The following is a 15187-nucleotide window of genomic DNA, read 5'->3' on the forward strand; positions in this document are numbered from 1 at the left end:
AGTCAGCTGGTCTAATTGTGTGTGTGTGTGAGAGAGGGGTTTTGCTCAGGCTATGAGTCACTTCCTCCTGACTGCCCTTTCTGTGTGTGTATTTGTGTTCAGGGCATATGTACTGTATTATGCGTGTATGTGTGTATGGTATCCATTCTACTCTTCCATTAGCCTGTCTTAGAAAGCCCTTCTGTTGCTCTCTCTCTCGCTCGCTCGCTCTCTTCTGCTGCTCTCTTTATGCTCTTTCCTTCTTATTTTGTATCTCTCCTCCTCCCACCATCCTGTGATCTTGTGAAATGTATTGAGCTGTCTAGGTTGTTAGAGAACTTTCAACTTATCTACCCATACTTTGCTCTCTCTCACTCTCTCTTCTGATGGTCAGAATAGCATATCATCTTCGCACGCACGCACACACACAAGTTACCATACATGACACTCTTACGGTCAACCATGCATACGTCTGTTATCTCTGATATCATTAATACATATTCTGTCACTATATAGAGTATACGTTCTAATTCTGACTCGTTTTATGCATGCACACATTCACATTCTAACACATGTTCTGTCACTATATATAAGTTCTAATTCTGACTTTTATACACGTGCACACACACACACACACTCCCTCTCTCTGTATGTCTCTCGATCTATCTATCTCTCTTTCTCTCTCCAGGTATTAATTCCTGGCAGCTCAGAGTGTCTGAATGAAGGGATCAGTGTTAAGCTTTTAACGTCCCACGGCCATTATCCTGTGTTTGTGTGTGAGTGTGAGAGAGCGAGAGAGAGAGAGCATTTAACAGTGAGACAAATAATAAGTGTGAGTTGAAAGTATTGTGTGTGTGTGTGTGTGTGTGTGTGTGTGTGTGTGTGTGTGTGTGTGTGTGTGTGTGTGTGTGTGTGTGTGTGTAGTTTGATGGCTGTAATGTTAATGTTTATCAGTAGTGCTGACTGAAATTTGACACAGCAATTGTTATAGATGGTGCTGCTAACTGCTAAGTGTCCGATGCAGCAGTGCTACTGTATGTTGTGCCAAAATCCCAGCCGGTCCATTAGAAAGGTCAACGAGGAGTCAAGTACAAGAGAAATGTGGGGGGAAAAACATTTCCAGTGTGATTTCATATGTCTTTGAGGAGGAAGGCTCTCTCATGGAAACAGGTTGCGTGCCGGTGTCGTGCCTAGTAAATAGCAGCTTTACAAGCTCACAACGCGTCACCAATGTGATTCGTTGTGAGCTTGTACATCTGCTATTTACTGCATGCAACACCAGCGTGCAACTAAATATAAATCGGGCTTTAGCGGGCATACCAGGTTTAGGTAACTATCTGCAACTATCCATCATAATCGGTTACTTTTTCGATTAATCGAATAATCAAAAGGCATGTTTTTTTCCTTGAGCAAGACGCTGAACCCCTAATTGCTCCCGATGAGCAGGTTGGTGCCTTGCATGGTTTCCTCCGCCATCGGTGTATGAATGTGTGTGTGAATGGGTGAATGTAATGCTCAATCTATGTAAAGCGCTTTGGATAAAAGCGCTATATAAATGCACCATTTACGATTCACCGTTTACTGCAAATTGCGTGGCCATCCACCCAGTAGCTTTGGAGATATATTGTCTGGGACCAAAGTGTTGGACAGACGGTCGTCCTGAGAGCCCCTCTGCTAGCAAGGCCGAAAAGCATCACATTGATGAAGTGTGCGTCCAGTATGTAGGTAACTGCAGACCGATGACTCTATTTATAAAGACAGCCCATCTGTCCCCTGAACACCTGACACACACAACTTCACCTTATCTAAGCTCCATTTACCACAGCAACAGCTCTGATCAAAAATCTCTACTATAGCTCCAGTTTGTGATGTTACTTGTTACCAGGGCACACAACAGATTTGTTGCGTTGTGTGTCAGAGGGGACAGACACAGAGATACCAGTGTGGGTTTTGGAGAAATTATAACCCATGCAGCGAGAGATTTCTCTCCTCGGCTCTCTTCTCCAACTCCTTTCCTCACCTCTCTTACTAGACCATTGATCATTCTCCTTCTATCCTTCTCTCTTAAGGGGTTCCAGGGGGGTCCCCATCAAAATCGGTATAACCACTGTGACCACTGACCATATATACAATGGCTTTTTGAAAATAGCCGATCTACAAGCGTGTGGACCTGATTGGAAGCAGATGCTGCTTTACTCCGACCTGCTGGAGTATAGACTGTGTGTGTGTGTGTGTGTGTGTGTGTGTGTGTGTGTGCATGGATGTAGTTACTTTAGCTGCCGGGACATTAAATCATGCGCACACACACACACCCCCTCCCAAACACATACACACACATTCTTTGTTTTAAGGCACACACATTTTTCAGCATTCACCTACCACACACACAGGTTTGTATTGATTTATTTCATTGACCCAGGGTTGCAGTGGAGGAAGGTCATTAAATTAACACACTAGCTCACAAACTGATGACTTGGCCAGACACACTGTGTGTGTGTGTGTGTGTGTGTGTGTGTGTGTGGGTGGGGTGCAACCATTTAGTCATATACATACAGCACCTTCCAGGTACACACACACACACACGTCTGGTGCTCACAGTAGGGGTTTGTCTGTGAGCGTGCGTACTATATGTGTATTAAATTCAGCCACACACACCCTAGGAATTATCAGCAGCAACATGGCATTATTTTTTTAAAACAATATTTTTTACAATATGATATATCAAAATCATCTCTCTCCATTGCTTCTCAAATATAATTTAGTGAGAGTTATTATAATGCCTTTAGTGTAAACAACATGTACAGTATGTTCAATGAAGAATGATGTCTTTAAACCAGGTATTGACCCTGAAGACAACATATTAAACTGATCTGAACACACACACACACACACACACACACACACACACACACACACACACACACACACACACACACACACACACACACACACACACACACACACACACACACACACACACACACACAGTTGTACGTGTGTGTGTGTGAGAGAGATGGTTAAACAAAGATTAAAATTAGACCAATGAGTGACTTTCATTTATTGAAGGTTCCTTCCTGTTCCTACCCACAGCAGATGGTTGTCACGGCAATAAAATAACCGTGGCAACAAGCCAGTGGCGTGAGATGTGTGTGTGTTAGTGTGTGTATACAGTATGTATGTGTGTGTGTGTGTGTGTGAGAGAGAGCTGGAAAGAGTGAATGATGACAGAAAGCTAAAGATAAACAGGGAGAGAACATAGAGAAGAAGAGACAGTAACTCAAGACTAACTAAGATGGACACGAAGAGGAAAGTGTGTGTGTGTGTGTGTGTGTGTGTGTTGTGAGTCAGGATATAGATCATATCTCAGTTGGAGGTCTTATCAGATTCTACCATGCAAACATTAACTCAACTGTTATTTCCTTCTGCCAGGGTCTTGGTGTGTGTGTGTGTGTGTGTGTGGAGGAAGAGTGTGTGTGTGTGTGTGTGTGTGCATGAGTTTGTGCACATTGTGTGTGTGTGTGTGTGTGTGTGTGTGTGTGTGTAGACAGCAGAACATGACATGATCTCTGGGCTCAAACAGTTTTTAATAAAATGCAGTAACAACCTCATAAGCACAACATTCAGTCCAGATTAAGTGTGTGTTGAGTCAGTGCATGTATGTTTCTGTATTTTACTGACAAAGTCAGTGACAAACAAGTTGCTCGTGCACACACACACACACACACACACACACACGTGTTTCAGTTGAAGCAGGTTCTTCATTAGACTGAAATAATGTGTGTTGATTTAACTGCTAAGACACACAGATGCTATATCATATTAACGCACACAAACACACACCTGCTCTCCCACACACTCAAACACACATAAATCCTCACAGACAAACACACTCACGCATAAACACCAACAGACTGTGTTGTCACATAGAAACACACTGCCTTTCACCGATGTGCAAAGCCTTTGGGGCACAGATGCTCTTCCCACACACTTGCAAAGACACAGTCTCCCCCTTCTCTCTCTTCTCTTCTCTTACTTTCTCACTCACACACACACACACACACACACACACACACACACACACACACACACACACACACACTAACCCGGAGCTGGTCCTGTGTGTGTGTGTGTGTGTGTGAATGTGTCCTGTAGTTACAGTAAGGAGTCTCTCTGTCCCACTGTGTCAGGAGGACGTGTCCTGACTCGTCACAGCCTGCTAGGAATGCTGGGTAGGCAGTGTCTGAGTACACTGTATTATGGGTGGGGTTCTGCTGCATACAGGCATACTGTACACACATAGCCTGGGACCAGACGAATCTGCGAGTGCAAAAAAAAAATTGTACTCTGGGATTTGGGTCTGGCACCGCTCCATAGAGAATCCATTTCCTGCTCCAGAAGACGTGGGTAACCAATCAGGGCCCAGTATTCGAATATGGGAGACTGTAATTGGTAGTTGGTTGTAGGTCTAACCAATTGCGTCGAGGGCCATCGTTTTGATCCCGCCCCTTGGGAAATAAAACGTCCTCATGGAAGCACCAGACTCATATCCACGCAGTGATATAGTCTAGCTACGCCAGGCTAGTACACACACACACACAAACATATTATATTGTGCATGCATGTTGGAACAGGCATACACATACATACCTACACATGTACACACACATACACTTCTTAAATATTTGGACGTATTAAATGTACATATATAATACTATGTCCATATGTTGAATTAGAGTTTGAAATGACATGCCTCTGCCATGTGGCCTAGTTCCCTTTTACTGCACTGAATCATCACACACACACGCACACACACGTGCACGCGCGCACACACACACACACACACACACGTACAAAGACAGATACTGCATCCTGCAGCATGTGTTGCTGCAAGGTCACTCATACTGCAGTGTGTGTGTGTGTGTGTGTGTATGCTGTCAGAGGACAGAGGCAGCACCCTGTGTTAATTAGATCCTTGTTTCTGTGACCACTGTTCTTAGATCAGCTGTTTTGAATTTCTTATTGTTGTGTAGAGACCTGCTGCAGTACAGCTCTCTCTCTTCTCTCTCAAGTTAAAGTTGTGTGTATGTATGTGCCGGTCATGCAGATACCCATGTTGGACTTGACATTTGTGATGCATTTTCAACGTAATAACTCTGGGTACGACAGGCAGAATGAAAATTCAGTCCAAATATGGACATGCCCGACGTCAGCGAAATCGACATTAACTGGATGAACTGATTTACTCAGTATTAGGGGAATACAACATTGGTTGTTATGGAGGTGGAACCTGTGACCTTTCTGTTGCAAGATGGTCACAAATCACTGGGTTAACCTGCTAGTGACCAAATTCCCACAGTGGCCATTTTGCTCTTACTTTACTTCATGTTTATTTGGTCAGTCCCTTTGATATAACAGATTAACTAATGTGATGTATGCATATTGACTGACAGGTTTGTGTGTTTGTTATGTGCCTAGGTCTGACAACAGAAGGTCTGTACAGAGTCAGTGGTAACAAAACCGACCAGGACAACATCCAGAAGCAGTTTGATCAAGGTAACACACACACACACACACACACACACACACACACACACACACACACACACACACACACACACACACACACACACACACACACACACACACTGGGAGCGAACAGCTCCGCCTCTCATTCACACAGCGTTTGTCTCAACAATTGACTCTTCTCATTTCTCAACTTCAACATACTGATACACGTGAGATTACACAGAAAGTGCTGGAAAGTTAGCGCCGCAGCGCTCAGCGACATCTCCTCTTCGTTGTGCTTCTCTTCTCTTGTAGGCTGCAGAGGTGCTTTTGTTCAGATCAGCGCTGCAGAGGTTCCTTTGATCAGTCTGTCAATGAAAACAGTCTCTCGACAAAAGTGTTGGTGACTGGGCCGAAGGATACTAAAGCATTCATTTGGTGTAATTGCGTGCTTGAGCAGTGCTATCCGTTTTGTTGTGACGGGAATCACAGGATCTGCGTTGTCACTGAGCTCTTTCTCACCCGTGGCAACAAAACACAAAACTCATCATAATGTCGGTCCATGTACAGACCGGTTTGCTGGCCCTGCAAACCTCACCACACCTGGCTGACGCATTGATTTATGTCACTCTCTCTGTCTCTCTCTTTTAATAGTGACATTTTACAACAACATTAACCAATGACATTTCCCCAAGATCAGCATTTCTTCCCCTTTTTTAAATAGAAGAGGGTAACTGCAGCGAGAGCATTAAAGGAACTTCTATTTACCATGATCATCGACATGCAGGACATTCTTCTGTTAATGCGTGACATGGGACAAACATTACATTTTCGAGACTGTCCCGACAGGTGATCTCTACTGTCAGTTCACAAAGCACGTTTGTGCAGGCCAAGAGGAGTGCTCGTTTTGGTTCAATCAAAGTCTTGTTTTGGTCAGCCTGGAAGAATTATTTGCACCCGCACAAATGCTCCTAGCTATATTTTGAGGTCACATACATTAAATGTCGGGAGCAAAGCGGTCACAATTTCTACCCTCTCAGATATCCTCCTGTTTTTTATATACTGTCTGTAATACTCGATTTACTGTAACAGTCAGGGTCTCAAGCTGTGCAAATCATGATCATCTTCAGTATTTATCCCATCAGTATGTAGGTCGGTGCATCGCTGCAGTGTTTCCCTCGGGAAATGAGGACAATAAGCTTCACTTCCACAGCAGAGGAGCAGCTAACAGAAACACAACTCTGTTCCTCGCTCCCATCTCCTCTGTTCCTCTTTTCTCCTCCTGTGCCCTCCTCTCTCTTCTCCTGCTTTTCTCCTCTGCCCCCTCACTCTCTCCTCTTTTCCTCCCTCCACCACCACCCTCTCCTTCCCATCTCTCTCTCTCTCTCTCTCACTCACTCACTCACTCACTCACTCACTCACAATGAAATGCCAAAATATCACCAAATCAGTTTAGCCAAGCACAATGGTAATGATACTTGAATCACTAACGCTTTCCTTCCTGTGTGTGTGTGTGTGTGTGTGTGTGTGTGTGTGTGTGTGTAGATCACGGTGTGGACTTTGTGGTGATGGACATAGCTGTGAACGCTGTAGCTGGAGCACTCAAAGCTTTCTTTGCTGACCTACCTGACCCCCTCATACCCTATCACCTCCACCCTGAACTGGTTGAGGCCGCAAGTAAGTACACAGACACAGACACAGACACAGACAGACACACACACACACATCAATCTCTGATCTGAGCATTAAGTACACACACATCCAGACACCAGATAATAATACTGGGTCAGTTATATATAAATATGTTCCCAGCGATTAAACGTCTCCATGCTGATCTCCATTTCTCTCTCGGATGACATTACTGTAGGTGGCATCATGAACTAGTGACCTATGACCTCTTAACGTCCATTAGAGAGACCAACCTATCACTGCCTCCTCGTTAAGATGATTGATGGGATATAAATGGAATAAATGTGTGTGTGTATGTAGGGTTAGGTATATGTGTGCTATCATAAATGTATTTGTTTATGCCTCAAGCCTGTGTATATGAAAACAGTAAAACCCAGAATATTAATTTAACTGAGTGTACGAATGTAACCAGATGTCGTTACATTAACACTGAGGATTTTACTGTGTAGTTTGCATATCAAGTGTGCTTATTTATGTCTGTTTGTGTGTTCCTGCAGTTACGCATTTGTCGCTTGTATGCATACACACATCAATATATATATATGTATATGTATGTGTATGTGTATATATATATATATATATATATATATATATATATATATATATATATATATATATATATATATATATATATATATATATATATATATATATATATATATATATATGTATGTGTATATATATATATATATGTATGTGTATATATATATATATATATGTATATATGTATATATGTATATATATATATATATATATATGTGTGTGTGTATGTTTCTCTCTTCCTGTTTGATCATATTTTGTGTTTCCGATCAGACGTATTGATCCAGTCTGTGGTTCCATATGAAGAGTACAATATGAGTTGAGAGTGGTTGAGAGGTTGTTAATCATTGCTTAATTAATTAGTTCATAAAGTAAATATATTAAATACATTAACATGGGTCATGCATTGTATTTATGCACATTGTTTTTACCCTCCAGGCTTTTGTTGGTGTGTTTGCGTTTGTGCATGTATTTCTGTCTGTGTGCATTTGCGTTTGTGCCATGTAAGCATATGTGTGTGTGTGTGTGTGTGTGTGTGAGATGACAGCGTGGGAGTAGTTTTGGCAGCATTGTGTCCTTTGTCTTCCAGAGTGTATAATTTCCCTTCCCAAGAGAGACGTGTAAAATATATCTTCTTTTCTCTCCCTGTCTCTGTGTGTGTGTGTAACAGAAATCGTGGACTATATTGAGCGCCTGCAGGTGTTGAGGGAGATCGTCAATAAGTTTCCTCCTGTCAACTACCTGGTCTTCAAATACATCATCGCACACCTCAACAGGTAAGAGATAACACACACACACACACACACACACACACACACACACACACACACACACACACACACACACGCTACTAACATCACACACACTCTCGGTCAGATATACCCTCACTAGTTGGGTTGCAGAAACAAAATACTTTGATGTATTCACACACACACACACACACACACACACACACACACACACACACACACACACACACACACACACTTAGATGTGTTTGAAAACACAAACGCCAAATCCAGTCATGCATGATATTTATCATGGACTTAGTTTTCCATATGAGTGTGTGGGTTTAAATCCTCTCACAGCCTGCTGTCACTTGTACAGCTGCAGAGAGCAGCTCATGTTTTCTCTCACACATCCTGTCATTCACACATGATTCACACCAGAGTGTTCTACTGTTGACCGCTGAAGCATTAGATGTTTATTACCCTGGTTCTCAGCGTCTTCTCATCTCATGAGGAGAAAAGCCTGGAAAAGAGCTACAGCCGAAGGTGTCTATAGGTCCGTTGTATGTACTTCCCCCGGGAAGCTGTGTTTTTTCGACTAATCACGACACAGTTTTCATGCCCTGGGAATGTAAACAGATCTGCAAAGCATAAACGTAACTTCCTTGGGCGGTACTTCCTTTTTACTTCCTTTTTGCATCATTTTATTAGTGATTATTCTATCGATGTTTTTTCAGATTAATCAAATAATCTAGAAGCTTTGGTATACAAATTAATTTACAACTTGAGCGTTATTTCCTTTACTTCTGCTTAGACACTTTCAGTAGCAGTTCTTGTCCAGCGTAGATGTTTATCTGCCTTGCTGAAGGGCACATTGGCAGCAGTGGTTGTATTTCTATCGAACTTTATCTAACTCACTGTGACCCCGTACCCTTCTGTAACGAATAACATGGTTTATCTGTGCCATCCAGGGTGAGTCAGCAGAGTAAGACGACCCTGATGACGGCGGACAACCTCTCCATCTGCTTCTGGCCCACGCTGATGCGTCCCGACTTTGAGAACAAGGACACCCTGTCCACCACCAAGCTGAACCAGGCCGTCATCGAGTCCTTCATCCTGCAGAGCGACTACTTCTTCTACGGCGGCGAGATGGCGGAGAGCTCCAGCAGCGAGGGGACGCCGCCCCCCCACTGTCACAACATGGTGGAGGCCCTGCTGCCCCTTCAGCTGCCACCCCCTCTTCAGCCCCAGCAGATACAGCACACCCTGCACCCAGACGCCCTCATATAGAGACAGGCCAGAGGCACTATTACATGGCTAACGGGTAACGTGTAGGGAGCTCCTGCGTCTTAATGGATTCAACGGGCCCCGCTTGGCGACATTCAACGGATGGATACAGGGATATGGACACACATATTGACCTGTTGGGTGCTGGGATCGAACAGGCAAGGTTCTCTGTCCGGGACAATGTCTCTCTCTCTCTCTTTCTCAATAACCACTACATGCCCCTTACCTCCATCAACACTGGGTGGAGAATAGACCCCCACCCCCAACCCCTCTCGTGGATTATCTCATCCATGTGCCAGTTGAGTGAGATTAATTCCCAGATTAAGAACCACCAGTACAGAACGCCTGTGGAGTTGGTCCGTTTTTTGATTGACCAATCAGAGCCAATTGGAATGCAACACCCACTTCCTTATATGGATACAACACCATGTGGAATTATGATCATTATCTGGATTTAATGACTATATATCTGGGATGACTTGATCTGGCCTGGCCTAGGATGAAAATCGGAAAACAATCATGGTCTGTTTCTAAGCTCTGTGGATTCTGGGCCATGGCATTTGTGCTAGTAGGCTGTTAAATTTTGTACCTTTAGTTAGGCCTATAAATGAATTACTTTTATCTTACCTTTTATCAATGTTATATTATGCTAAAGTTTCTCATTTGGATTGTGAGAAATTAGAAGAACTGGAGCCTAAACTACATCAAATTTGGGCTCTTACATTATCTAGATTGAATTGATTGTGCGTGACACTGTACAAACCAATCGGATTCAGGTAACGCCACACCCCGCCCAATGATTTTGGACCTTGGACCACATAGTAAAGACAGGTCTGATATTTAGACATCTTGTGCTCGGATACACGGAAGGCTTAACCTTGAATGCAGGCTAAAGAGTTGCCTCTCCTCGCCTCAGCTCTCATAATAACATAGCACATAGATGTCCTTTGCCTCAACACCTAGCCCCACCGATAGGCTAAGTTCAGGCCCCTTTGCTTACCCAGCTACTCTAGACCCAGGCTTAAGGTCTAGATCCCAGGCCAGGCTAGATCCAGGAGATGAAAAGATTCTCCAAAGTAGAGTCCTCCATGACTGCATCTCAACTGGGTAAAGATGACCAGAACAGTCCCTTGTTCTCCTCCAAAGGCCACTGATTCAGCAACGGACTGACTGATTGACGGAAAAATGGATTCACTGACTGGATGGATGCATAATTAGCTGACTGGTTAACTGATAGGTCAAATGACAGACTGGTTTACTGACTGTCCTATCAGGCTCACATTAACTGACTGGCTGGTTATTTGACTGACTGAGTGGGTTTTCTGAACAACTGACTGTCCAATTGTGTCCCGGTTTCTTCCCAAACCTCTCGATCACCTTCCGGTAACTTCTCAGAGATGGGTGGGCTTGACCTAAACGTTTCCAGAACCTTCTGGTTCGATAGAAATCTGGACACATAAAACAGTCACACGCACACAGGAGGATGACTTGCAAAAGTATAAGGAAATAAATATATTTATACAAACAAGTTATTTTTTGCGTTGGGGGATTTGCTTTTGTTTGAAATATAAAAAACTGCAACCATCCCCGACTCCCTTCGCCCGTCACATCAAACTTTGAACTCTGACCCAAAAGGACAGCACATGCACGATAGATTTTTTTTAAAGTCCCATAGACTGAGTTTCTTTTTTTTATGTTCCGTTTGTTTCTTTTGTTATAATTTTTTGCAACAACATTTTTTTTACAAGTGTGATTTTTACCGGGGATGTGTGTGTCGGTGTGTGTGTGTACGTAGGTCTTTGTATCTGTGTGAATTGATCTGTGGTCCTACTACAACCTCTTCCTAACGCCTCACACTGTCCGTCTGTCTGAGGAGATGAACACGAGGAAGGGATTCAAAAAGAGAAAGAGTAGAGACAAGTTGGCCTGCAAGAAGCAGTGAGAAGCAAACTGGATGTAGGAGCAGGTGGATGAAAAAACCTCACCCCTCTCTCAGCCTGCCTGTTTGACTCTCAGCACTCCCAACTCCAATAAGATATAAATAATAATATGTCTCTAGTTCTATTTTTTTCTCTGAAGGGAGGATCCCACTATGAACACCCCCCCCCCCCCCAAATGATGGCACATCCGAGAGGAAATACCTCTGTCGCAAAGCATTCTGGGTCTCGGTTCTGTTTCCTTTTGTCTTATTCTTCTTCGTTAGTTGTTTTGGGGGAGAGCATTTGATGTCTGATGGATGGATGGGCCAACTCGTTTGTCTGTTTTCCAGAAGAATCCTATTCTCCTTTGTTCCTCTTGTTTTTTCGGTCGTTGTTCCGTTGGGTTTGTTGGAACAAACTTTGCATGTCTGTTTTCTGATAAATTACAAACTGTTGTTGAGAGTAAAAAAAAAAAAAAGACTTCAAAACCCATTAAATACATGCTGAGCTGAATGCCAAGCGCTGTCATTCTCATTGCATTGATTGTTTGTTGGGTTGAGGGAATGCGTGACGAAGATTTTCAACTTTTTTATCGATTTGTAATTAGTTTCTTTTCTTTCTTTTTTTCATTTCTGTCATGCAAGATGCCAACTCTTTAATATCATATGTTTGATTATATGTCTAATAGTTTCCCCAAATAGAGGAAAGAAAGTATAAGTATATATATATATATATATGTGTATATATATATATTTTATCAGCGGCTGATTTAGCTGATGTTGTGAACCAGCGCGGGGTACTGAACTTTCTCTGTAATCCAGTTTAAAACAAGAGGCTCTAATCCCATTCCGCAGCAGTTATGATGATGTAAACTAAAACCCACTGCTGGTTTTTCTTTCTGTTCTGATGGAGAGACAGTAGGGTTAGTGGGAAGGTGGGTCCGATTCCCCTTATTGCCTTTTAGAGAATAGAAAAACTGTTTTTAGTGTAGATGGATGTTTGAAAATGAGGGGAAACTGATTTACACTGGAACTGAAAAACTGACATTTTTTGTGAATTACTTTATTCATCATTACAATCTGTATTAACCAATGGAAAAGTACTGTTTAGTACACAATTATACTGTTTTAATATATGAAAATATTACTTAGTTGTGTACATACCAACACATTAAGTATAATGTGTACACAATAATGTACGTTTTTTTCTTTTTTTTACTTACGCTGTGTTGGTACATCTTTGTAAGCAAATTATCTATTGAGAAAAATGTCATTGAATTAAGTATTTAAAATACCTCAAATTCATATTAATACAGGGATAATGCCATTGTAAAGTGTCACCCTTCTTCTAACCCTGTTAGACTTAGATGTTTGTACCATAAAGATTGAGTCAAATGGGGCTAAAAATAAGGTGTTAGTTTTTCGTTTGTTCCTGTGTAAATGCAGCCATGGAATGACACAAACACAAAGTGATGGTTATTTTGAGTTGGTGTTGATGAGATAAAAAATCAAATCCTCTGGCTCTGTCCCATTTCAGAAACTCGTCTCCTGCCTCCTTAGTCACTCTTTTCCCCTTAAGTGGATGCTTTTATCCAGAGCATCCCTTTAGCCCTTCAAGTTTTTATGACCAGTTGGAAATTAACCCTTTGCATGCTGTGTGTGTATGTAGGACTAGGTGATTGGACCCCGAGAGGGCCTGCAGGGAACAAATCACAGCTTTGTAAAATATGTGTGGAGAGAGTTTAACCCCTAGTAGTTCTTTAAGTGTGAGTGTTTAGTGGTTCTGAGCGCTCAAACCTTTTACCCAACTTGCTTTGTTACTCAGTGAGTGACCAAGTTCAGGTGCAGGTGTGTGTGTGTGTGAGAGAGAGTAACATTCACATGTACTGTATGTGTAGGGAAGAGAACAAGAAAAGATGAGTGGATAAGAACACTCTTGAGGGGGATTTATATTTTGAATGGAACCGAGCCAATAGTCCATTCTAGGTTATGTTATAGACTTGCATGCAGAAGGACAAGGGCACATTGTAAGGGATGCGTTTCTGGAATGGATTGGAGCCCATGCAGCCCATTCTGGATTATGATGACATGGGCTCATTCTAGGGGACAAATATCTGGAATGGAACGGAGCCAATAGCCCATTCTCCAACACAATGACACGGGCACATTTTAGGTGTCAGATGTCTGGAATAGAATGGAGCTGACAGCTCATTTGTTGACCATCAGTGTTATATAAGCACATTATAAAGGGGATAAATATGTAGATATCATGAATGGAATGAAGCTAGCAGTCCACCTCTATAGGACACTCAGTTCTAGACTCTGAGGACAGGGGCACATGGAAGGGAACGTATGGAGGAATTGGAATGATGCCAATAGAGTTCTTGAAGACTTTTGTCGCCCCTTTGTTGGGGGGGACAAAGCGGGTGGGCGTGAGGTAAACTCAGCAGCTGCTAGTTAAGATAAAAGATTAACCAGTTATTCTGTAGTTGTCCACAAAACAATCATATTTTTTATTTTATTAATCATTTTGTTCATAATATCCATGCTCGTTTCAAACCGGTGTACAAACTAGTTCCTCCAGATCTGAGCTCCGTCATCCACTCTGTATCATAGTAAATAAAAACATGACCTTTTGAGAAATGGAAAAAAAAACGCAACTTTTTTCTTCTCCATAATGTTTCCAAATAAAGTTTCTTTTTTTTCCAAAACTCCTGTGTTTGGGTTTGTTACTACTTGTCAAATCAGAATGTCACTGTGTTTTATACCCCTTGCCAGTAACTCTGAGACTATTGACTAATGCTGAGAATTTTTTGGCCCATATGTCTACAAACAAGTGGATTCCCGAACTCCTGGTGTCAAGTGATGTATCTATCCCATCATAATCAAAATAATATTCACAGAAAACATTTGACCAACAGTGTGCTACAGTCAATGGAGAAACTCTGCCCTTAGCTGGAGGATAGAGATGTACTGATTCCATTTTTTCCTTCACGATTCCATAACAATGTTGGACACGAGTACCGATCCGATACCAGTGTGTAAATGAAAAAGAATTTAGGGCAGTGGTTCTCAAAGTGGGGTCCAGGGACCCTCATGGTTCCTTGAGGGGGTTCCAAATGCACTCATTTGTACACTCAGTTATGGGGGTCCGTGAAATTAAAAAGATCCACTGAGAACCACTGATCTAGGAATAAATTAAAAAAATCCATTAATAATTGTTAGTGCAGTTACATGTTTGCAAAAATAATAATGTAAATAGTACAGTGAGAGTATAAAACAGTCTTGCAACATCAATGTGATAAATTACATTATATTGGATAGGCATAGACTGGCATACTCGCGATACCGATACCAGTATTTTATTTAGGTAGTATCGGCAGCTTTTCCGATATCGGAACAACTCTACTAGAGGACTTGGGTTAAGTCCGGTGTGCACTCACTATGGTGCCATTGAGCAAGGCAGTGGCTGATCCTGTGTTGACCTACACAGAGGGTGGTCAAATAAAATTAACCCTTGCACAGTTGCACATTAACACTG

At 42.3% G+C, this 15187-nt stretch overlaps 1 protein-coding gene across 1 annotated transcript in view; it reads left to right on the top strand.

Moving 5' to 3' along the window:
- The window catches only part of arhgap5 (Rho GTPase activating protein 5), a 38843-nt gene extending 24486 nt beyond the window's left edge, over nt 1–14357 (top strand). The window contains exons 4-7 of the mRNA XM_080413279.1: nt 5455–5532; nt 7030–7161; nt 8384–8489; nt 9413–14357. Of these exons, the coding sequence (XP_080269405.1) occupies nt 5455–5532; nt 7030–7161; nt 8384–8489; nt 9413–9731 (635 nt within the window). The 3' untranslated portion in view covers nt 9732–14357. The remainder of the gene's footprint in view (nt 1–5454; nt 5533–7029; nt 7162–8383; nt 8490–9412) is intronic.
- Nucleotides 14358–15187: the final 830 nt, after the last annotated feature.

This window comes from Gymnoscopelus braueri (assembly GCF_963280865.1).
Source record: "Gymnoscopelus braueri genome assembly, chromosome: 19".
Taxonomy (NCBI): domain Eukaryota; kingdom Metazoa; phylum Chordata; class Actinopteri; order Myctophiformes; family Myctophidae; genus Gymnoscopelus; species Gymnoscopelus braueri.